This window comes from Mandrillus leucophaeus, unplaced genomic scaffold (assembly GCF_000951045.1).
Source record: "Mandrillus leucophaeus isolate KB7577 unplaced genomic scaffold, Mleu.le_1.0 Scaffold545, whole genome shotgun sequence".
Taxonomy (NCBI): domain Eukaryota; kingdom Metazoa; phylum Chordata; class Mammalia; order Primates; family Cercopithecidae; genus Mandrillus; species Mandrillus leucophaeus.
In genome coordinates, this window is record NW_012105864.1 from 869,719 (window position 1) to 895,386 (window position 25,668).

Genomic DNA, 25,668 nt, shown 5'->3' on the forward strand with positions numbered 1-25,668 from the left:
GAGGTCTCACTCTTTCACCCAGGCTGGAATGCAGTGGCACCATCGTAGCTTGCTGCAACCTCAAACTCCTGGGCTCAAGCTTATTTTCTTGCCTCAGTGGGCATGAGCCGTTGTGCCCAGCCCAAGGATATTTTAACCTTTTCTTTCTTTCTTTCTTTTTTTTTTACCCTATTGGACACTTGGCTCAAATGCTTTTGCTTATACCACAGAAAAATAAATTACAAGCTATTTGTCTTTTAACCATTTCATAATGAATATTATTATTAAAATGGTTCCAAATAAAACTAACAGTGACTAAAGCTGCACAAAGTACAAGGTGAAGTTTAGTGTTAGGTAAAAATTGAAGGAACAGTGAAGTTTTCTTGGTAAAATTTAGATTTGTTAAATATACTTGTCCCATATTCTGTAAACAAAGCTGGATGTGGGAGAAGTGATGACCACAAAAAGTATTTATGGAAGAAGAATTTATTTATAAAATCTGACTTGGGCAAAAACATTCATTAGCAAATAGTATCCTTGCTGTAACATTTACTAAAATAAATGACTCCCAATGGAAAAAAAAATAGTAGAAGGAATGAACAAAAAGAAAATGGTTATATAAAATTGACCATAGAATTTAATTTGATTAATGGAGTTTATGCAGGAAGGAATGTGTAACAACATTTGGCGAAATTTGTTAAAATTCTGATTAAGACATAAGCAAGGACATTAACCATCCACTAGTTCAAAAGGGTAGTATCAAGATGGCAGAGTCAAATGTCAGAGGACTTGTGTGCCTGTCAGCCTCCGCAGACGACACAGCCACTGGGATGGTCCTGAAGTGTGTGTTGTTCTGTTCTCGGTGTCCATGAACTTGGAGACATTGGCTCTGGCCATATCAGCTGAACTAAAATCCTATGTCAATACATTAAACAGGCAAATGGACATTTGAGTCAGTGGAGAAGAGTTACTTACTGTCTCAAGAATGCCAAACTCATCCCTTCAGTTGGTGAATACCTCCTGAGCACCCATTTGCATGCAAAACCAGACATGACTTTGCCCTTGGAAAGCTACAGACAAATCTAATAATCATGTAAATATAGTGTTACAACCATGATAGATACACCTGAAAGTAAAAGTATTGAGAGTGAAGGTGCCTGAGCTGTCAGATTTCCTGCCTTAACTTAATAGCATAGTTTTTTGTTTTTTTTTTTTTTTTTGGTTGTTTGTTTTTTTTTTTAGTGTGATGTGAGAATATATCTAATTTTAAGGGATTTTAATCACTGAAATACAATGGGGATACTTAAGAGTGTGTAATGAAGCCTGGTGCATTTCGACATGAAAAGTAGTTACCTTTCTTAATAAGCAGTAGTTTGCCAGAATAGTTAACTTCACTGATTTTGGAATCAGAGAGCCTGGTTTTAAGTTGCAGCTCTGATACTTACTATCTAGTACCTCGGTTTCTCCATCTATAAGATGGAAATAATAATAGTATCTGCTTGTCAGGTTGATTAAATGAGTTAATGTGTGTTAAGTATTTAGAACAATACCCATTACATAGTAAGTAAATGTAAGTGCTGGTACTAGGATAAGATATTGCCTGGGTTGTATTAGAACTCATAGTAGCTGGTTTAGTGGAGAGAAAATTAAGATTTTAATCTCAACTTCAAAATACTGGTAACTTTCCCTTAATCAAATCTATTTTCACCTGAAGCAGGAAACAAAGCATAAATCTAGAAGCCATGTGGTATGGTAGAGATTGAAGAATGGTATCATTCCCTCTCTCTCTCTCTCTCTTTCTCTCTCTCTCCCCCCCCACCTCCCTCCCTCCCTCCCTCCCTCTCACACGTGCACACACACAAAGTTTCAGATTTATATTAACTGTTTTTATTTTTAGAGAAAGTATAAAGATGAAGCAGAGAAGATGCTTTCTAACTATTCTACCATAGCAGATACTCCTGAAATTCGGAGAATTAAGACAACTCAACAAAACATTAGTGTGGTGAGTAGCCATTATTTCTTTTCAGTTGCCACCTTGAAATTTTGTTTTGTAAGAAATGGTCTTTTTTCCTCATTGTCTGATGTTTTCTGCTGTCTTACTTGAATTTTCTGTCAAGTGTATTATCTTTATTTCTTTAAAATAATGAGAATACTGATAATTTTTACAAATTATCAATTTTCATGTTTTTTTTGGAATTACAAATTCAAATTTCTCTCTGATACAAATGACAGTTAACTAAATTTTAAAATTTAACTCTGGAAAGAAGTCTTAGTCTTCTACACAGATTTTACTTAGAAGATGAAAATGGTCATATGAAGTGATTTTATTCCTGGTAATTGATTGTTTTTACTAATAATATATTTAGCGATTTACTCATTCTTAATAAATTTCTAAACTTATATATTTTTATTTTGAGGAAGAGGAATTGCATTGGCACTATTTTTTTTTTTTAGCTTTTATTTTAAGTTCAGGGGTATCTGTGCAGGTTTTTACATAGGTAAATTTGTGTCATAAGGATTTGTTGTACAGATTGTTTTGTCACCCAGGTATTAAGCCTAGTACCCATTAGTTATTTTTTCTGATCCTCTCTCTCCCTTCCTACTTCACCCTCTGATAGGCCCCTGTGTGTGTTGTTCCTCCCTATATGTCCATGTGCTTTCATCATTTAGCTCCCACTTATAAGTGAGAATATGTGGTATTTGGTTTTCTGTTCCTGCATTAGTTTGCTAAGTATAATGGCATCTAGCTCCATCCATGTCCCTGCAAAGGCCATGATCTCATTCTTTTTTTATGGCTGCATAGTATTCCATGGTTTGTATGTACGACATTTTCTTTATCCAGTCTATCATTGATGGGCATTTAGGTTGATTCCATGTCTTTGCTATTGTAAATAGTACATCAGCACTATTAATTAAGAGACTGGGTCCATGATTAATAAATGTATAAACTTGACTTCTGTTCTAAAATTGTAAAAATTGACCATACAACTAATATTTTAACATAGAATTAGCTCAGTCATTAATAGTTAAGCAAGCATCTCATCAAAATATAAATTATAGTAAGTGTGAGGACTTCTGGAATATTTCCTACCTCCTAATTAGTTGGCATGTGCCAGCTCTCAGGGTAAGCTGGTCAGATGCCTGCTGGGTCTCCACAGGGATGGCCAGTCTGTACTGAGAAATGGAAAAGTCTTACTGGAAGGATCAGGAAAGGAGGCTGTGTGATTCCATAGTGTTCTAGAGTTCTAGCCTTTGGAGGAAAACATCTCTCCTACAGTGCTTTCCCATCCGTGCGGGGGCCACTGGATTACCAGATGTCAGGAAAGGCAGTGATTCTCTCCTCATTTGTCTTTCTTATAATTACTCTGGTTTTCTGCAGAGTACTCATAATGAGAGCACTCATAAATACTCTTGTGTTTTTGTTCTGCTTTGGGTTTGGAAGGAGTAGGTGTTACTGGGGGTGGAGACACATGGGAGAGGGTTAACAAATAAGTGGAAGATGAAGAAGATAGACTTGAAATTAACATTGATATTGACAATGAGCTAACATTTTCTTGGAAGAGAAGGTGGGCATCCTTGTGTTTGGAGAATAGAAGTTGCCTAAAATGTCATGCTCTTTTTGAATTCAGTGATAACGGCTTAATGGGCTTTTGTAATATCTGCTTTTTCTCAAATACACGTGTGACATATATTTATATTTGAAGAAAGGAACTCTGGTTTGTCAATGTGTATTCTTAAAGCAAATAATCTGTAGTCAGCCATGGTAGCGGTCTAGCCCTAGAGCAGGAGAGGGTTATTTGTAAGATTATGGGATATAAAACCAAAGTTTTAATGGATTATTTTAATGGATTATTTACTATCTTAATGGATTATTTAATTGGTTTCTATAATTCTGGCACTCAGATGCGGTATTCGTATTATTATAAAACCTGAGAAAATGTCTTTTTAAGAAGCAGATCTAGGACTTGAATTTGACAAGCTTATTCTTTTCCTTTTCTTATAATAAAGGTATTTTATAAGAAAGAAGTAGGAGCTGGCACTGCAGTAAAACATACCCCAGAGATCGAACGAGTGAAGAAAAATCAGCAGAATATTAGTTCAGTAAGTTCTCCACAGCATTAATTATCTTTTCTAAAAGCAAACAGAAACTGTAGACAAATGTTTTTAATTCTTTACTCAACTGATGGCTTTTTTCCTTTTATTCTTCACTTTATTGAAATGCTATTTCTTCATATATCAAAGATCTAACTGTCAGAACAAAAACTATATCCTTGTTCCCCTTGACTCTGAAGCAGTATTTCATTCTGATGTATCACAGTGAAGAAGAGCCAGGTCATTTTAATGAAACTTAGGATTAGATTTCATCTCTTTAAAGAGAATTTTAACTCTATTAAATTTTGCAGAGAAAGGGTACATTTCAGTACCTCTCCACAAGTTGGAAGAAAGAAATTTTTCCCTGATAGAATGATTAAAGGCCCTAGAACATTTATTTGGCAGCGTAAGTGAAGGTTTAGATTTGAAAAAGCAAATAGTACCAATTCATTTTTAACCCATGTCAGTCACATCTCTAAGCTTTTTATCAGACACACTTCTGCCCATTTCTTCTTTCCAGCCCCTTTTACCTTCTGCTTCTTCCAGCAAAAGTGAAAACAAATCACACATCTTCACTGTAAATTGTGAAATAACTTACCTTCCAATAACCTTTAGACTTGGGGGAAGGGTCCCCTTCTGTTAGAAGGGTGCTTCTAACATTAAGGTGCTTAATGTTATGGATAAGTTTTTTTTTTTTTCCATTGAGTGTTTGACATTTGCGATAGATCATTGCTCTCCTTACCAATTAGATATTCTCCCATGTATATTTAGTACATTGAGTTTCTTTTCTTTTCCTTGAGACAGAGTCTTGCTTTGTTGCCTAAGCTGGAGTGCAGTGGTGCAATAGCTCACTGCAACTGCCTCCCGGCTTCAAGTGATTCTTCTGCCTCAGCCTCCTGAGTAGCTGGGATTACAGGCACACACCACCACGGCTGGCGAATTTTTTTATTTTTATTTTTAGTAGAGATGGGATTTCACTATGTTGGCCAGTCTGGTCTCGAACACCTGACCTCAAGTGATCCTCCCGCCTCAGCCTTCCAAAGTGCTGGGATTGTAGGCATGAGCTACTGTGCCTGTCCATTACGTTTAGTTTCTTGTTGAGGAAGTAAAAATAATTGGTTCTTTAAATCCCTTCCTCTGCCTTATCTCTTCACCCTTACCTTTGGAAAGAGTACCTTCCCTTTAAGTAGTCCAAGCAGAATGGCCTTGATTAGACTCATTTGTAGGTCACTTGGTCATTATGTAGCATCCTGAGAATATCAGCATGGGTCAACATTTGTGAAGAAAGTGTAGGAGAGGTAAGAGAATGAAATAGTAAAGCTATTTCAAAATAAAAGTATAAAAAGTCTGCAGAATATCAGTGCAATAAAACCTCTGTAGCATGCATGGAGCTATCTCTTGAAGAAAGCATAAGGAGGTCCTAGGCTTAAGGTGTGGATGAAGGTGGATGAATGTGTTCTTCTTATCTTTCACGGTGAGAGCCTGTGTTAGCCTGGTAGAGAAATTAGTTTGGGAGAGAAGTATAAAATAGTCATTCCTTCACTTTCCAATGATAATATTTAAAATGCACCCATCGATGTACTGTGATTTAATATTATAAATATTCTGTAGTATGCAATTCTATAGACTATAGTGAAATAACTATGCCATTTTGATTAGAGTCCCTTTGAAAAACAAAAGTGTTCATCTTTAGTCATGTTAAGCTTCTCACCCGTGGAAAATCCCACAGAGTATTACAGTATATCATTTCTTCTCTTAGCATCCCTCAGCCTTTTCTAGCAAACAATAAATGCATAGTTCTGTATCTGCATGAGGTTGGGCCATAAACTCCTGCTTAGTATTCAAATGGAAAGTTGCCCTTTTAAGATTAGCTAGATCTGTCAAACCAAGATATGATTCTCTAACATTTAAAGATCTCGACATTTTCCACCTCCAGAGTACAAGCCTTTTAGCTGTTAGCTCTCTGTGTTAAGAACTATTTTTGAATTTTATTTAGAGGTAGCCTGTCTCAGTGAACTTCCAATTTAACTGTTTTGGGTCTGGACTAATATTGGCATTGTTACTTATATGAAATCCACAGATACTAAGACGTAGATGATATCTGAGATATTTAGGTACTGTTTCTTTATGACAGTCTGCATGAATTTCACCCTCTATCATTTTAAACATTACCAAGTGATTTCTGAAACGTTTCATGTAGATTTAAATCTTTGCTAAATTTCAACACAGCCTCTTAAGTCGAGCCTATGCTTTCATATATTTACATATATATGTATCCTTTTTATTCAAGAAAGATTGAATTTGAATTATCCTCCATGAATTTTAGACATATTAAAATACCATCTGAAGTGATAGCATCACTAATCATTTTATGAGTTCAAAGAACTGTTTCTTGTCCCATGCATAACTGTATGCTCGTATTACCATTTGTGTGATTGATCTTCCTCTAAATAGATTTGAAGGGGGAGATTTTGAGTGCAGTAGAAGCCAGGATAAAGGTGAGCTTTTCCTAATGTAATTGTGTGGATAGCAGACACCTCTGACTTTCTGGCACTGACCTTCCTTATAGTGATGCAGGACCCAGTGGTCTATGCTTTCAGTACATTTCCTTCCATCTCCCTTTTTCTCTTCTTTTATTGTGCTCACTTTATTTTTTTCCTTATTCTGGATTATTTATATGCTCTCAGTCAGATAGGCAATGTTCCCCAGACTCTGTGGCTAACTCAGTTTGACTTTTGCCTTTAAATATGTGTTAAATTTTAATTACCATATTAATAGAAACTGCTTTTTGGATAGAAAATAATAAATCACTTTATTTAAGATAATTTACAAGTTTTTTTTTTCCTGCATCTGCCTAATGATAAAATTTATTTTCGTGAGCAATGTTTGCTTATTTTACTTAATAAACTCCTATAGTGTTGAATAAGTGAATAGATATGGGTTTATTTGTACTTTAGGAATAAGGAATCCTGAAAACATCAGATAAAATTAAGAATTGTGTCCCCAGTGAAGGAAAAGGGATGTTGGAATTAATAAAATTCAATTATGCAATAGTTACAATTGAAGAATTCTCAATATTAAAGCCTTGCATAGAATTAAGTTAACATTATTTTCTTATAAATTATGCAGGTGAAATACAAAGAAGAGATTAAACATGCAACAGCCATTTCCGATCCTCCAGAACTAAAGAGAGTTAAAGAAAACCAGAAGAACATCAGCAATGTGATCATATTTCTTAAGTATTTTAAAAAAATTTTATTGTATGTCAACATACAATGACAGCATAAAACCTGTACAGGCAAAATCCCATCACAATGAATCCCATTGCAAGAGGATCGGTTCCTTAAAAGTGGAGCTGGCATTTTACACATCTGTGTGCCCTCCATGACACCTAGCCTAATGTCTTGTGTACAGCATTTATTTACTAAAGACATGTATTATTCAGACATGCAGAGCGGAATCAGACATTGGAGACTCCAAAAGGTAGTAAGATGAGAGCGGGGTGAAGGATGAAATATTGTTGGGTACAATGTACACTATTTGAGGTAATGGTTACACTAAAAGCCTAGGCATCACCACTATGCAATATATCTATGTAACACAACTGTACTTGTGCCTTTGAATCTATAAAAAATAAAAAAGAATGAAACCTATTTTCAGAAATATATATTGATATTTTCTTTTCTGTTTTGTCATCTATTTTGTTTTGTAGGCATGTACATATAATCTCTATATATCTATATAGATAGCTAGATATCTATAGTCTATGTATATCTATAGTCTATATTAGATACTCTATATATGTATATATAGTCTATATAAGTTTATATATATCTATATATAGTTTATATTAGATAGTCTATATATATCTATATATAGTCTTTCTATATCTAGACTACCTATATATATATATACACACTATATATATATATATACACACTATATATATTAGTCTACAAAGCAAAACAAATCACAAAACAAGAAGGAAAATTTTCTATTTCTTTTATCTATACCTATTTTCGGAAATAGGTATTTTCAGAAATAGGTATAGATATCTATGAATATATATATTTATGAAAATAGGTATAGATATCTATAGATAGATAACATATATATTAGTCTACAAAACAAAACAAATGACAAAACTAAATATGAAATGTGTTATTGAATGTCTACTCTGTTCTTGTTCTTGGGGGATTTTAAAGATGAGAGGTAAGACCTAAGACTGGGGTCATGGGCATCCTCAAAGTTTCTAGGAGAAACAGAGATAGGAATATATAGCTATTATTCATTGTTTCAGTGCCATTACAATAACTATTATTTGTTGGGTGCTTACTATGCGTTTTGAGTACTTTACATTGCAATATCTCATTTAATCATAAGTAATAATGCCTCTTGCAAAGTGCTGTGCAAACACAGAAGGAAGGCTATGCAGTGGGAGGGAGAAATAGCCTTGGGGAAGGGGTAACGTTGGAGTTAGATCTTGAAAAAGCAATAAAGGTTTAGGGCTGAGTTTTGTGAGGAAAGGCATTCCTGGCAGAGCAAACCAAATATATTCAGGATCCAAGGCTTGTTCCAGGATTCGAGAAGAGGATTTAGTGTGATGAGTACTTGGGGGTGAAAGATGGCAGGAGAGGGAGGATGCTAGAGAGGGAAGTTGAGATTTAGATCGCAAAAAGGTAGTGTGGATTCCCACGGTGTCTCTAAAGTGTGATTCATATATCATTATGGCATTACAGTAGATACTATGTGGCTTGCCGATAATCTTAATGATTAAGAGCAGTTGACTTGGTGACTAAATTGTTTTAATGTTTACCTTCTTCCAAAAGAAGGGTGACTAGTTTTCAATTGATGGTAGAAATATAACAATCTCTTAGAAATAACTTTATTTGAAAATAACCGTGAATTAGTTTGATGAAAAAGTATAACAGCATAGGTGTTGTTTGTAGTATTTATCTGGTATGACATATGGAAAGGGGCATGCAAATGGCAGAAATTTGGGAAATTTGGATAACACTCAAGTGGTGTATAAGAATGTGAACCCTGGACTGTTGGATGGTTTGATTCTAACTCCAGAGCTTACTTGTTGTATAATCATTGTAAGCCATTAACCTCTCAAAACCTAAATTTCCTCTACATAAGGCAGGGATAAGAGTATTGAAGAGATATTGCCTGTGAAGCACACAGCATGTTTGTGAAGGGATGAATACGAGACATGATGATTCTATCATACTTATGTACCCAAACTTACATCCACTAGAAATTGGCAGTAGCAGTTTCTCTATGTCAATAATGTGAATTTAGTATTCAGATTTCCCCCTTTGAGCTTTAGCCAGAGTTATTTCTTTGGAGCTTACCATCAATATAGATTAAACTGAAACTTTCCTCCCTTCAGCTCAATCACCCAGTCACAAGAATCTGACATCTCAAACTACATACTATGGCACAAAGACAGTTACATATTGAGGAAAGAGACCAGAGGAACCTTACCCCTTTTCGTTTATTTTTTAAACTTATCCAACTTCCCTTCACTTTCATGTTCACTACTAAGAGTGTGCATCTCAAGTCTATTTCTTTTTCTTTTCTTTTCTTTTTTTTTTTTTTTTTGAGATAGAGTCTTACTCTGTCACCCAGGCTAGAGTACGGTGGCGTGATTTCAGTTCACTGCAACCTCTACCTCCTGGGTTCAAGCAATTCTCCTGCCTCAGCCTACCGAGTAGCTGGGATTACAGGTGCAAACCACCATGCCTGGCTAATTTCATATATTTGGTGGAGATGGGGTTTCACCATATTGGTCAGGCTGGTCTCGAATTCATGACCTCAGTTGAGCCACCCACCTCAGCCTTCCAAACTGTTGGAATTACAGGCATGAGCCATCACACCCAACCTCAAGTCTATTTCATCAGCAGGCCCTGTAAGTCTTGGAATTTCTTGTAAAAGAAAATTCCCTAACATGAACTTTAAAGTCTAAAAAGACACTACAACTGTCCCTGTGAAGTTTCTTCTAATGAGATCTTAACCTCCAGCTCTACTTTTGCCTGTCAGAAGTTCATCTGCCATTCTGATTTTCTGTACTGATGCTCATTTATTTTGGGGGGTGTTGTGGAATGGTTGGGAAAGCTGACCACAAACAATGAAGTTAGATCCCCAGCTAAGAAAAACACCTGTGTGCATTAAGTCAGGAAAATGTCTATAACGCTAGGTCAGAGATGGGGCTTCCAATGTTAGAATGGCGTAGAGAAGAAACTTTGAAGTTCAAGGTTTCTTTATACAGTAATAGTCTATCACTAAAGTTCAGGTACAGGATTTTGTGACTCTCCTTCCCAATGATAAGAATGTAGAATTATTATTTTTAAATATAAAATGGCAATTGATAAATGTTGCTTTAGTGCTATGAAAGAATGAATTCATAGAATTCATTCTTACTGATGAAGGGATTATTCATTATTACTGATAAGATCAAACTCAGAGAGGCCACCAATAAATAATACAATCTGAAGGAAGACAACGAAAGGTGTGATTTAAAACATTTGATAAGGGTTGGGTGTGGTGGCTCACACCTGTAATCCCAGCACTTTGGGAGGCTGAGTCAGGAGGATCGCTTGAGCTTGGGAGGTTGAGGCTGCAGGGAGCTGTGATGATGCCACTGCACTCCAGCCTGGGCAACAGAGCAAGACCTTGTCTCAAAAATGAAATAACAACAAAACCACTTGACAAGGAAAAGACTGGCATCGCCAAGAAGATAAAATCTATAAGCAATACATATTTCACTATGAAATCCTGATGATGATTTTATTAATGAATGTTCTGTAGCCATGTGACATTTAAAAAAAATCTGTTCCGATGTTTTGGGATGTATTTATTTCCCATAATCTCAAACTGTCTTGCACCTTGTCTCTCAGCTCCAGTATAAAGAGCAAAACTACAAAGCCACTCCGGTAAGCATGACCCCGGAGATGGAGAGAGTGAGGCGAAACCAGGAGCAGCTGAGTGCGGCAAGTTGTTTCTGTTTCCTTTTATATTTTCTCAAACATAACATATTTTTATTTAAAAATATGCACTTTGGAAGACCATTATCCTTAGCAAACTAACACAGGAACAGAAAACCAAATACTGCATAATAACGAGAGCTTAATGATGAGAACACATGGACACACAGAGGGAAATAACAGACACCAAGGCCTGCTGGAGGGGAGAGGGTGGGAGGTGGCAGAGGATCTGGAAAAGTAACTTTTGAATATTGGGCTTAATGCCGGGATGATGAAGTCATCTGTACCACAAACTCTTATAACACAGGTTCACCTGTGTAGCAAACCTGCACATGTACCCCTGAATTTAAAAGTTTTTAAAAAATAATGAATTTGAGCAACATGCAATTATATGGATGAATCATATCATTATAATATGAAAAAGTGAATATGTCCATATAGCATTAACTCTTCTGTAAAGTTTAACAACTGCAATAATAATGATGATGATAAAGGGCATATCTCCAGATTTAATAAAATATCTAAAAATTTAAAAAGGAAAAGCTTTACACCCTCTGCATTTTTGGATGTTCTTTTTCACATTTCCATGTTGAAGGGCATGAACTGTGTGTCCAGAAAAGTTGGGACTGTGTTGCTGTACCTTAGCTGTGTTTGCTTATTCAAGAGATCTGCATTAAGTACCCAGATTGACTGGGCATTGTCCTGGTCACCCAGACACAAAGACGGATAAGACCCACTTTCTATCCTCAAGGACCTCATAGTTCAGTTGGTAAATCTCTTAAAAAAAATGCAGTTAATGGAGAATACTGGATCTGATGTCAATATGAAAAGAAAAAAAAGTATGTATTGGAACAGGGCAAAAGAAGACCTGGTTTGACTGGCATTCTAAGACATAGTATCAAGTCAAAGAGCCTTATAAATGGAAAATATTTTTCAATCATTCAATAGTCTATTGTGAATAAGACAAAAGTAGTTAACAAGGTACCTCTACTCTGTGCTGGGCCCTGTGCTAACGTTCTATGTAAACCCATGAGGTCAGCACTGTTTGTTTCTCTGGTTGGTAGATGTGGGAAACTGAGTCTTGGGCAGGTCAGAGGATATGCTGGTCTCCTCCCCAGCCCCCCACCCAGCTAGTAAGGGCAGAGCTGAAATTGGAACATATTGTTGAACTTTCACCAATACAAACAAAAGCCTTCTTTTTCCAAGACAGATATTTTTGAAAGACTTTAAAATGTAAGAGCAAGTTCTCCTGGGTGGAGATAATTAGGTTCAACACTATTTATCCTTATATTATCCCTGGGAGGTGGTAGGAGTCAGAGAGCTTTAGCTTCTATTGAAGGGGAAGCCCCAAGGTCAGAAGACAGTAAAAAGCCTTCTAGGCTGACAGGGAATAGACTTCACAAGAGTTCTCTTGTAAGGACTTCATTCTGGCGTTTCTTTTAAAGCGCGTTCCCTTATGATTCCATTACTTTTATTTGTGGAATTTATGGTTAATTTTGATATTGAAGAGGAAAGCATTTATTGAAGACATATTTAAACAGTACCACTAACAACTTGTGCCTGCTAAATCAGACCCATTGGAATGTGGGTGTATATGTAAGTGTGAAGGTTGATGTAATCAACTATGGAAAAAAATGTGTAAAAAGATGGTGTTAATTTTGAGCCTCGTCCTCTGTGATATTTCAGTGGAGCCCATTCTGCTATCTGTTAAAGTTCTTATTTATCCTCCTTAGGTAAAATATAAGGGAGAACTTCAACGGGGAACTGCAATTTCTGATCCACCAGAGCTGAAGAGGGCAAAAGAAAACCAGAAAAACATCAGCAATGTGTGGTCATTTTAGTAACTTTTTTCTTACACTATCAAATGTATTGTCCACGTGTGAATGAAGGGATTGTATTTACAGAGTTTTCATAACCTTGAGTGATGTCCTGTTCTCATTTACTAACAACTTATTTGAAAGATTTCAGGGACTTTGATATTGTGGGTACAGTCAGGTGTTCCCCACCTCAGGGCTCCCAGTGACTCACTAGGGTGACTTTTTTCTTTTTGTTTTTTTGAGACAGAGTCTTGCTCTGTCACCCAGGCTGGAGTGCAGTGGCACAATCTTGACTCACTGCAACCTTTGCCTTCTGGATTCAAGTGATCCTCCCACCTCAGCCTCCCAAGTAGCTGGGACTACAGGCACATGCTGCCACACCTGGCTAATTTTTGTATTTTTTGTAGAGACGGGGTTTGGGCTGGTCTTATGGTCTTAAACTCCTTAGCTCATGCCATCCGCCCGCCTTGGCCTCCCAAAGTGCTGGGATTATAGGTGTGTGCCACCAGGCCAGGGTGACTTTTTTTTTTGACAGGTTGTTTTGTATCCCTTCTATCTTGCCATCTAGCTGATGGGTGCTCTGGTCCCCTCAAAGCCCACAGTTGTAGCTTCTGGCATCCTGGCCCTACAAACATTTTCCCTCCCTTTTCTACCTGCACGTATTCCTGTTCTTGTGCTTCCCCTCCGAGCCCCACTTTCCACTCCTCACAATTATGGCTCCGTTTTTGGGCAATATCTAGGAAGAAATGATAATGTGTGCACGGCTGAATAGGTTATGTGGGGCAGGATCGTTTTGGGGGCACTTAATAAGGGGCTGGCAGTTTTTACCTGGACACCAACTTGTGGCCTGCTCCAATTCCCTGTTATTGAAATAATTCACGGATGCAGTTCAAGAAGAAAGTCCTCTTTTAAAGTCATTAACATATAGATTGGGTTCTTTGGAAGAGGAAACTTGGAAATCTATTACGTTCAAAGAAATCTTTTATTCTTCACACCTTTAAAGTCATTTAACCAGTTTATAATGCAAAGGCAGGTGATTGATACTTTTCCTAACAACTATATTTTAGAGAAGTAGACGCTCGTCTTTCCCCCATATATTTAGAGTCACGCTTGATGTGACTCCATTACTCTCAAAAAGGAACATGGTTATTGAGACAAGGAATGGACCAGTGAGAAGCATGCTGGCTTTTTTAAGGATGCCTACAGTCACCTATTTAAACACATCTTTACAAAAATTCTGCCGCAGTTAATTCCTAAGAAACCACTACCATATAGTACCAGTCTATGGTGACTACCTTTAAGTAATATCCATGAAGACATTTGTTCTCGTTTCCTTTTGTGATTAAATATTTATTACAACTTTACGGATGGTATGCCTATGTATTTGAGTACATTCACAGTGATTTGGACACATGTACTCTCTTCTGGGATGAAATGAAATAGATTGATTTAAGATGCCAGCATTTTAAATACAACTCAACCTCTGAAAATACTTTTTGTAGTCTCCTACAAAACTTCCTTGACTAACTCATTAAAATAAATACTATGAGCCAGGCACGGTGGCTCAGGATTTTCGTCCCAGCTCTTTAAGAGGCTGAGGTGGGTGGATCACTTGAGCCCAGGAGTTTCAGATCAGCTTGGACAACATGGCAAAACTCAATCTCTACAAAAATACAAAAATTAGCCAGACATGGTGGCACGTGCCCGTAATCCTGGGTACCTGGGAGGCTGAGGTGGGAGGATTGCCTGAGCCTGGGAGGTCGAGGCCGTGGTGAGCAGAGATTGCACCACTGCATTTCAGCCTGGGTGACAGAGCAAGACCCTGTCTTAAATAAATAAATAAGCCTCTTAGTTGAATTGATTCATAGTATTCTATTTTTTGTTCTCTGAAATGATAGATTTATTACAAAGGTCATCTGGGAAGAGCTACTGCTTTAAGTGTAACTCCTGAAATGGAAAGAGTGAAGAAGAATCAAGAAAATATTAGCTCGGCAAGTGGTTTTCTTCATTTTAGACTATCACAAAGAATGTCTTTTATTATTTACTTGCGGTCCTCTTTTGCTTGTGAAAATAAACCTTATTTTCAAGAAACATTTGTGATACATCCAATAAGTACACGTGTTATTTCAGATGACTTCTAAAAGCTGCCACTGCAAACATTTACATTATCTTGCAACTCTTTATTTCCAGATGTGACCAACAGTTACGTTCAAAGCTTACTTTATAATTATATTCATTTAAACAACGATTCATGCTGTTTTAGCCATGTCTTTGAAAGTGATAAAGCCTTTGATGTGTGCGTTAAATAACTGTCATTTTACTGAAATATTTCATTGAACATGGATTGTTAAATGCTGTCTGCAAAACAAAATAGGAGATGAATCATTACTCCCACTAAAAACTTACAGAAAATAATCCTTAAATACAATTAATGTGGAATTCAGTTGCTCACCAAAGTCCAGTGGTGCACATTAGTATCTTATTTGAATATTGTGCTTCCTCGTAGTGAAGATCAGGACTTCAATTCCGAATTGTCCATAATGCCCTCAGGTCCACAATAAGCAGTATCCAAATCTTACACCTAATCAGTTTCATAAATGGCAGTGTTCTGATGGGCAGCTGTCAAGAACACCGGCCCTTTTCTTAGCACACCCTAAATAGCTGTTTGCCTGAGAATCAGCGTTTAGGCTTTGCAATTTACAGCTTCCTAGTAGCATTTCTGTCCACTTGATTTCTGTCCACATAAATTACCTTTAAGTTGTGGCTGCTTAGAAGAACAGCTAGATTTGTTCCTCATTGTTTCTTATTACCTAAGCAGAAAAAAAAAATAAAAAGAAATAGAGAGTAGGTTGTATGCATTTTTCAACACTCTTATGGTAGAAAATGGGGAAATTCAGAAATAAAATAACTTTGGGTTCTATTTAATAGTTTTGGATTTTCTCTGTTTAACTTAAATATGGTAACCAGTTTGTGTGTGTGTGTGTGTGTGTGTGTGTGTGTGTGTGTTTGAGACACAGTCTCTGTTGCCCAGGCTGGAGTGCAGTAGCACAATCATAGCTCATTGCAGCTTTGAATTCCTGGGCTCAAGTAGCTGTCGTGTCTTAACCTGTCACATAGCTGGAACTACAGGCACATGCCCAGCTAATTTTTTTTTTTTTAATTTTTACCTATAGAGATGGGCGGGGGCAGGGGTGGGGTCTCACTATGTTGCCCAGCCTGGTCTCAAACCCCAGGCCTCAAGTAATCCTCCCACCTTAGCTTTCCAAGGTGGTGTGATTACAGGCATGAGCCACCGGGCCTGCCAGATTTACAGACTAGATAGTTAGTTACTATTGGTCATTCACACATTTGTTTTCAGTTGATAGATTTAGGTCATTTTGCAGTAGGCAGTGGAGGAGATCTTTGAAAATTTTAGGTTGCTATTCTAGAACAAAATTTAATTCACTGGAAAAGTTATCTGGAAAATAATTTCATGTATGTTGCATATGGTTTCACTCATTTCCTAAAGCTTAAAAAAGTGATGTCATGTGTTTTCTTATCATTGTCTTATGTCTGCTGTTTACTTTGCAGGTAAAATATACCCAGGACCGTAAACAGATGAAAGGTAGACCAAGTCTGATTTTAGATACACCTGCTATGAGACATGTTAAAGAAGCACAAAATCATATTTCAATGGTAGGGTTCAACCAAATCATTCTTAAAACATGCTAAGGAATGGCCGGGTCCAGTGCACGGATGGCATTACTTCACTATTAATCTGATAACTAACAAAGCATGGAAACGTGGCTGGCTTGTCTTTTAGGGGAGGGGCATTTCTAATCACACTGAAATGTAATGGAAATATTTAGTCTAATAAAATGATTTTTCTCAGTGACTTTTTTTGGTGTGTCTTTATTTCTAACGTGACTACTATAAACTCATGGTGTGAAAGACATTCGTGTAGACTTCTTTCCAATTAATTCTAAGACAAAATTTGGTCTGTTTGCCTGTCATTAAGAATATTTTAAAAAGTGTATTTTTGAAAGTGTGTTTTTAAAAATGTGTGTTTTTAAAATGTTATCAGATGTAATTTACCTGCCATAAAGTTTGCCCATTAAAGTGTTCAATTCAGTGGTTTCTAGTATAATTTACAGTTATACAACTATCTCCTGGACCTAATTTCAGGACATGTATTTTGAGGTACAAGTTTTTGTAATTATATTAAAAATGGTATATATCGTTACCTATAAAATTTTAAACTAATTTTAAATAATGCCATTTTCATGAATGATTGCCTGGAGATAGATATCACTTTATTGGATATTCAAGGTTAAGAGATAGGAAATTTAATTTATACTTAAATTAGTATATTTTAGGAAGTAACCAAGATTTGAGATTATGTATTTTTTACAACCTCTCACTAATAATATAGTTTTACATATAATTTAAAATCGATATGAGCTGTAATGATGAAAAGCTTTGTGAAAATATCAGCACTTGGTTTCTGATGCTAAGAAACTGAAGTTCCAGACTTTAGTTTTGGAATATTTGGAAAAGATACATATGTGTAGACAATCTGCATGCAGTCAGTGCAGTGTACACCTGTCCTTTAATCAAAATGTTGTGAAAGAGGTACCTATCAGCAAAATTCAGTATGTTGATTTTTCCTTTTTCAGGTAAAATACCATGAAGATTTTGAAAAAACAAAGGGGAGAGGCTTTACTCCTGTCGTGGACGATCCGGTGACAGAGAGAGTGAGGAAGAACACCCAGGTGGTCAGCGATGCTGCCTATAAAGGGGTCCACCCTCACATCGTGGAGATGGACAGGAGACCTGGAATCATTGTTGGTAAGCTGGTGGCCTTTCTCGGCAGGTGTGTGTGGTCGAAAAGATCGTGTTTGCTCTAGCTTCAGAACTACCCCCTTTAGTCATCTGACTCCTCATTACATGTTGGGTGTGGTACCAATTTAAAACGGACCGCAGGTAAAGTAGTATTTTTGTACGATGTGTAATGGGATTTCTGGCTTTCACCTGGTATCACCTCAAGTCTTTTCTATTATTGGAAGCTCTGTCTTTAATACCTTGCTAGTGTTAAGAATGTTCCTCCTTGTTAAGCAAAGAAGCAGAGATATGAGTGATCACAATGGTTGAACAATTATTTTGTTTTTCTTCAGCCCATGTGCTTGGTCAATGTGTTGTTCTGTTGACATCATGTGCATGAGTGGCAGAAGTAACCATATTGCATTTAGGTCCTTTGATCACAGACAGACATGCCAGGGGTGTTCTGATGGTATTCCATAGTAGTAATAGCGCTATGGATAAGTAAATATAAATACTTATCTATAAATAGTAAAAATACTATTTCTGGACTGGAGTAGTTGAGAGCCATCTGAAAGTCTTGCAGTTAAGAGAGCAAACTTTTATTCCTGCTCTCTGTTTCTTATAGTCAAGGGAAATCCTAGAAGGATATTTGTTGAATGGTGGCTGAGATACCAGAAAAGATCATACTGAAGTATAAGGCAGGGCTAGGAAGGATGGTTATTGATTTTTCAATCTGTGTCAACATTTCAAAACTATTGTCTCCTTCAGAGCAGTTAACCTCTGAATTATGTAGTACAGTTATACAACTTAAAGAATATTTTTGGTATATGCCACTCAGTAATATCAGTGTTTTCTTTATCTTCAAAAGTAGGAGCTTATTTTTTGGTACTAGTGAAAGGCCATAGAGGTAAGTTATGTGGGGAAAGTGTAAATTTGACAGGGTAAACCAGTGTAGTAAAGTCAGAGCACTAAGTAACTTCGATGATTATACTAAAGTGACTCTGAAAGTATTTTCCGAAGAAGGATTCCAAACATGTTTGTAGGCAATTGATAGCTTTGCTGATCTGCCAGAGTTGATTACTTAAAAGGATCACATTAAGTTGGATGGATGGGTTGTGATGTTTTCATTAAATGTGACACCAAATTAGAGTTTCATTGCTTTGTGCTAAGTGGATGGAACTATCTTAAGGGATAGCGCAGGGGTTCTGATTTATCTCACTTAGGGTGGAACTGCTAAAGTCTGTACAGTTTACTCCCAGGCCCTGCACACATCAGAGGTCAGGAATGATGGTGAGGTTGTTGCTAAAAACCATGAAAATGTCTAGACCGTGGGCTTTCAGAATTCAGTACTCAAAACCATTGAGGTTGAAATTATGATTGTTTTATAAAATATAAGATGTATAACTCTAAGTTATTTACTTACTTGGCAATCCGGAAGTCTGTTTATTTATTATTATTGGGAAGAACTGTTTTCCATTGAGATTTCCATAATTGGCCAATATTAAACTTTCCAATGAGCCATCTTCTGTATCAGGCATGAAAATACACGTTTAGAGATTTTCTGAGGAATTCAGGTTAAGCCAATTTGTGCTGCTTCTATTTTTGTTGGAGGCTCTGCTACTTCTCATGAGCTGTGTAAACTTGGCCAAGTTACTCAATTTCTCTGTGCCTCAGTTTCCGCATCTACAAAATGAGGATGGTATGTATGAAACTTAAATTAATTAGGTGTCAAATGAGAATAGTGCCTGGCATATGGTCAGCACTACATAATATTAATTAAAAACGGACAAGCAAATTTCCAGTTCCATTTTACAAATTAATTGTTTTTGCTCTAGCTCCATTTCTGCCATATGTCTGTAACTAGGTTTTTATTTTCCAGTTGTTGGTACAGCTGTAAGTAAACAGCTTATTTTAAAATCTGATGCCCTTTTGTTGGAGAGACTGATGAATTCAGAAGTTATTAAAATACGAGGAGAACAAAGTGGTTTGCACAGTCTGATCACTGACTATAGCAGGGGTCCATTGACAGCAGGAAGCTGATATTATTTCTTATTTCATTCATCATATTTCCTTGCTGTGTGCCTTGCTTATAACACTTTTTAAATAAGTGTATCTTATTAGATACACTTAGCTTGCACTCGCAGACTCAGAATGAAAACTAGACTTGCCACCACTCCACATTTTAAATATTTATTTCTGTTATAGGAAGGGAAGTTTTTCTGTTTTGTTTTGTTTTTTAAACATAAACTTCTCAATTGTTTCCTATGAATTACTCAAATGTCCTGAATCAGAAGCTATAATCAAACATTTTGCTTGTTTCAGCCTGTGGAGAGCAAGAGCGATTGGGGATTTGGGGGTGCTGTGGGGGATGCATATAGCTGCCCCATGTGCTCCTGTGTGCCTGTGACGGGTCACAGGTACTTCAGCAAGGTCTGGCAGGGCAGCTCAGTGGATAGAGCAGGCCGCTTCAATCTGATTACAAAGATTTCTTAACAGATGCTTGTGAAAGCAAGTATTTTTTCATCCTCTTCTGAAGTCAGCAGCACTGTGAGTTTGTCTGTTACATGTTTGCTTTTCATATCTACTCCTTTGCAGACTTTGTCTTGACTCTTTTGGGAACTGGCTTTTTTTTTTTTTTTTTTTTAAATTCCTTCTTGATGAATGTTGATTTCTTCCTTTTGACAAAAGACCTCAAAGTTTGGCGCACAGATCCTGGCTCCGTCTTCGACCTCGATCCCCTGGAAGACAATATTCAGTCTAGAAGCCTACATATGCTGTCTGGTATTGCTCACTTTTGGTTTTGTCCCAACATTGAAACCACTATGAACTGTAGAGGTTCATTATACTGTGTAATGCAAATTTTAAAGCTGAGAATTTGGCAAACCAAAAAAATACTATGCTACTTTTAAATACAATTAATCATTTACGAAAAGAAAGCTTGCAAAAAGACTTTTTGATATATCTTAATTAGTCTGTCCTAGATTCATTTTAATAAGCTTTTTATTAGTAAGAACGCTTTTATAGAATTTCTGGGTTTACAAATACAGTTATTTGGATTTCATCAAACTGCTGAGACAAAAGGAGATTTGTTTCATGAAATACATTGTTATAATTTTTTAAAGGTAGGTTTAAGGAATGATATATAGAACAGTAGAAAGGTTTTCTATAGGGCATCAGAAATGTCTTAAAAGAAATTTTCAAGTATCTTTAAAATTTTCTTTGACATTTTATGTAATATAAAATGAATAGTTTACATAGGAAGCATAGTTAGCTTTTAACTTAGATTGCAAGTTCATAATTAAAGGCAAAAAAAGAATAGTTGGGGTATGAATGATAGCTTGATTTGACATTTCAAATTTTCTCTGACAGTTATACAGTTATGTTAAACAATAGATAGCTATGTGATTTAGATCTTGCTCTAAACCCTGATTTCTACTCTATATTTAACTGTTGATGTGAATAGAATTGAATACGCGAGGCAAAGTAGGAATTCTAGTACTTTTATAGTCAATTTCATTCATATAGTTAGCCAAACAGTGTCACTTGATTTTCTAAAAATAAAGAAAAGGCAACAAATACTATATACCTGGTGACAGTTTAAAGGAATTTTTAAAACCAGGCTTTACGATTAACAAAAATTTATTAGTTTACCAGTGTTTCTTAATCCTTATCAATTTCCTATCCCTTACCTGTCCTTTAAAATTGAGACTTAAAAAAGCATAAAATGACAGTTAAGTCCCTCATGTAGTTGATGCAATGCATGCTGAAGTTTGGGAATAGGTGCCTAGAGCTGAGATTTTGAGTTATTCTTTACTAAGATATTGTTTTTCTTCTCTGTTAAGCTTTTAAGTAATTTTTTTGTTGATTTTGTTTTTTGAGTCACTTAATCACACGTGTAAATATTTTCCCTCCAATATAGAAAAGGCGAGTCACTGTAGGCGACATTGGTCTCGATCCCATTCCAGCAGTACTTTCGGTACAGGTCTCGGAGACGACAGGTCAGAAATCTCAGAGATTTACCCTAGCTTTTCATGCTGCAGTGAGGTAACAAGACTGTCTGATGAAGGAGGTATCAAACATCCACCGCTTAGAAAGAAGATCGATTCGTTTTTTAAGTGTGTCACAAGAGTGTCTTTAACATTCTTTTCACCTTTGCATAAACATCTAGCCTGGCTGTGTTTGAGAATTTAAAATTAAATTCGGAAAGTTAATAGTCCTTTTGTTTTTTTAAAGAAAAAACCCTACTAATTTGCATTTTTGCATGTTATTTTTCCCGCTGTCTTACTTCGCTATTATCACAGCAATGGATTTGTAATGACAAAAGGGTCTTGAGATTTGCTACTTGAGTCTGTTTCACAGGAGTTGTATGTGATAAATATACACACTACACAGTCAAAGCAGAAACTTGAGTTCTGCATAGTTTGTATCTGATTTCCATTAAGAAAAAAAATCAATCTTACAGTAATATTGGGGTGCCTAAGAGGTTACAATGAATGTGTATATGTTTAAATATTAATGTAAACTTGCAGACAGAGTTAGATCTTGCCAAAAGAAATTGGGCATAATACTTGGGAGATGAGAGGGTTTTTTTTTTTTTCTAATGAGAAACACTATTGATTATTAATCATCTTCTCTCCATTTTATATACCCACTCTTTTCCTGTATCTTCTGTTTTCTGCATCCAGGCTGATGGATTAAGCCTAGAACTTCAATGAATTTCTTTAGGATGTTAAACTAATTTTACTTATAAAGCTGTTTTTAAAGGTTAAGACTAAAATGTTTCCTCACCTCATTGCAGTTATATTTTAGTACAGCAAGGAGGGGGAAAGGACTGAAGCATATGAGAACAAAAACAATACCGAATTTCCCTTTCAACTCAAAGGTCATATTGTTGAAATCTCAAAGGCAGGACATTTTGAGATTGAGCAACTTAAAACCTTGGTGGTGCGACTGAGGCAATGATGAAGCTGTGAAAGATTTTGTAACTCTATAATTGTTTTTTTGCACTCATCACAGTGAAACACTAATGGGAATGACATTTATTATATTCTATACATCTTGAATTATAAATCTAGACTAGCTTTACTTTGGTACAAATTTACTAAAGGTCTCCTTTCTGCGTAGCTAATGAAATAATTATAAACTAGTTGTTTTATTGTAGGTAAAATATACATGAGAAGATCTCCCCTTTTTGTGTCTGTCTGAATTGCTAAAGAAGGGTTCAGTAACTTCCTGATTACTTTTTTGATAGAGTCTTGCTCTGTTGCCCAGGCTGGAGTGCAGTGGTACAATCTCAGCTCACTGCAACCTTCACCTCCTGGGTTCAAGTGATTGTTGTGTCTCAGTCTCCCGAGTAGGTGGGTCTACAGGTGTGTGCTACCACACCTAGCTAACTTTTGTATTTTTTATAGAGACGGGGGTTTCACAATGTTGTCCATGCTGGTCTGGAACTCCTGACCTCAAGTGATCCACCCGCCTCGGCCTCCCAAGTGCTGGGATTACAGGTGTGAGCCACCATGCCCAACCTCTGATTACTTTTTTTTGGACATGGGGTCACTGATTTTTCCCCTCAGTGTCCTTCCTGGTTCTGTAAATGCAAAATAATATTGATATTTAAAGAGATAAATAAAACCCAAAGCAAATACAAGAACTAATGTTGATCAACCTTATTTAATGTTACTCAGTTCAGCGTATTGGAATTAATATCTCTCCCAAAGGCAACGTACCAGAGAGTCTTTGTTTCATGAATGACCCTTTACTTCACGTCTGTCTCCCCAGCACATCATTCATTCATTTAGTCACCAAATGTTTATTGAGTGCTGTTTGTACACCGGCCAAGAGCTTAGATCTGGCAGTGCACACAGCAGTGAGCAAAAGAAACATACATCCGCTGTAAGTGGCTTAGAGGCTGTTGGGGGGACCTTGACATTTAGCAGACACTTACACAAGTAATACATAATGATGAGCAGAATCAGGCCTGTGAGGAGGAGGAATAAGGGCTACAATAACAGGGCAGCTGCATCTGACCTTGATGTCAGGGGAGCCTTCCTTGGGGAGGGGATGTTTGAGTAGGGATGTCAATGCTGATGTACGTTAATGAGGCTGTGGGGCTTTGAGAGAAAAATGTTTCTGATAGGACAGAGCATGCAATATCTGATTGGATAGAAGCATGCATTGGATAGGACAAAACATTGAGATGTTCAAATGGAAGCATCACATACACAGTTAGAGTTTAGAAGAGGAGGCCACACTGGAGGTCAGTTTGGAAATCATCATCCAAGTCTATGATTTAGGTCCTTAATGGATCTGTGTAGAGATCAGGAATTCAGAGGCCCTCTGCTTGGATGCCTCTACTCCCTCTGCAGCAGCAGACCACACCCACCTCACTTATCTCTTTTCATTCTCTTCTCCAAGGCTGTAAAAACCTGCTGCTGTTAATCACCTCTTTTTCTTCTCGAGCCCACATTCCTTCTCTTTTCTAATTATTTCTAGCAGGAGGACCCTATCCTAAGCCAAAATGAATGAGAAAATGTCTCATTGAAAGAAGGTATAGGCAAATATTCTTGCATTTATACTAGAATTTGAGTAAGAGTAACACACTTATAATCATATTTTTTTTAAAGGGGGAATTTCATACTCCTTCAAAGATGTGGGGAGATTTTGGACAGCAGCGATGACTCAGTGACTCAAATAATGCCTTGTAAGAAAACGTTGACTCTTTTTTTTTTTTTTTTTTTTTGAGACAGAGTCTCACTGTGTCACTCAGGCTGGAGTGCAGTAACACGGTCTGGGCTCACTGCAACCTCTGCCTTCCAGGTTCAAGTGATTCTCCTGCCTCAGCCTCCTGAGTAGCTGGGAATGCAGGTGCATGCCACCACACTTGGCTGATTTTTGTGTTTTAAGTAGAGAGGGGGTTTCGCCGTGTTGACCAGGTTGGTCTTGAACTCCTGACCTCAAGTGATCCACTTGCCTCAGCCTCCCAAAATGCCGGGATTATAGACGTGAGCCACTGTGCCTGGCCAAAAGGTTGACTCTTTGGAGTCATTTATAAATTTCTGTTGTTCTCAGTCCCGTTTTGAGGCCAAGATGCTCTGTCTTTAGGGACATTTCCTATTTTAAAAAATAGATACTGAGGTATGAAGCAAAAGTGATGATGTACCAATAAGTTGTGTAACATAAACACAAGTGACAGTATGCCCACAAAAGAGCCGTATGAATTTGAAAAGATTTTAGGATACGTCGGAATATGCTAATTTAATTTAAGTGAAGCAAAGCACATTCTACCAGTTGGTACCTGATGTCTGTATTCAAATGATTAGTGACATAGATCAAACCTTTTAAGTTCAATACCGCCTCTCTGCTTCCCCCTTCCCTGCAGAAATCTCCTTTTTGAGCTTCCCAGTTTGCTAAGTGTCAACTGCAGCTTTCCAGCTACTGAAGTCAAACCCTTTCGAGTCACCCCTGACTCTTGTCTTCCACTCACACCCCACATCCAGTTCATTGGCAAATCTTGTCAGCTGGACCATGACAAAAATATCCAGAATCTGAGTGCTTGGCTCCACCTCCATTGTTGCTACCCTTGTGTCAGCCGCTGTCATCTCTCATTTGGACAATCATAGTTGCCTCCTGACTGGTTTGTCTGCTTCTGCTCTGACCACACCATCTTCCACCCACTCCCTGCTCTAATCTGTTCTCCACCTGGCATCTGGAATGATCTTCTTGGAGCCCTGGTGACATCACGTCACTCTTCTACTATTTTATTCTGAATATAACCCAAATTTTCATCATCGTGTACAAGACCCATGTCCGATCTTGGGCCCTGGCCACTGCTCTGAACTAATTTTCTGCCATTCTGAGTACATCTATCCACTCTCACCATTTCCGGTTCCTTTGCTTTACTCAAACTTTCCAAGAATGCTTCCCCCAGGGCTTTGCACACACTGTTACCCCATCCTGGATTACTCCTGCCACCCCAGATATTTGCTTAGCTA

At 37.1% G+C, this 25,668-nt stretch overlaps 1 protein-coding gene across 2 annotated transcripts in view; it reads left to right on the top strand.

The window, feature by feature from the left end:
• NEBL (nebulette) overlaps positions 1-25,668 on the top strand; it is a 389,368-nt gene that overhangs the window by 338,999 nt on the left and 24,701 nt on the right. The window contains exons 17-26 of one of the 2 annotated variants that reach the window (XM_011997676.1): positions 1,877-1,981; positions 3,988-4,080; positions 7,201-7,293; positions 10,974-11,066; positions 12,794-12,886; positions 14,776-14,868; positions 16,448-16,552; positions 17,533-17,704; positions 20,366-20,458; positions 21,597-21,746. In XM_011997676.1, coding sequence (XP_011853066.1) covers positions 1,877-1,981; positions 3,988-4,080; positions 7,201-7,293; positions 10,974-11,066; positions 12,794-12,886; positions 14,776-14,868; positions 16,448-16,552; positions 17,533-17,704; positions 20,366-20,458; positions 21,597-21,746 — 1,090 coding nt within the window. The remainder of the gene's footprint in view (positions 1-1,876; positions 1,982-3,987; positions 4,081-7,200; positions 7,294-10,973; positions 11,067-12,793; positions 12,887-14,775; positions 14,869-16,447; positions 16,553-17,532; positions 17,705-20,365; positions 20,459-21,596; positions 21,747-25,668) is intronic. The other variant, XM_011997677.1, reaches the window with a different exon arrangement.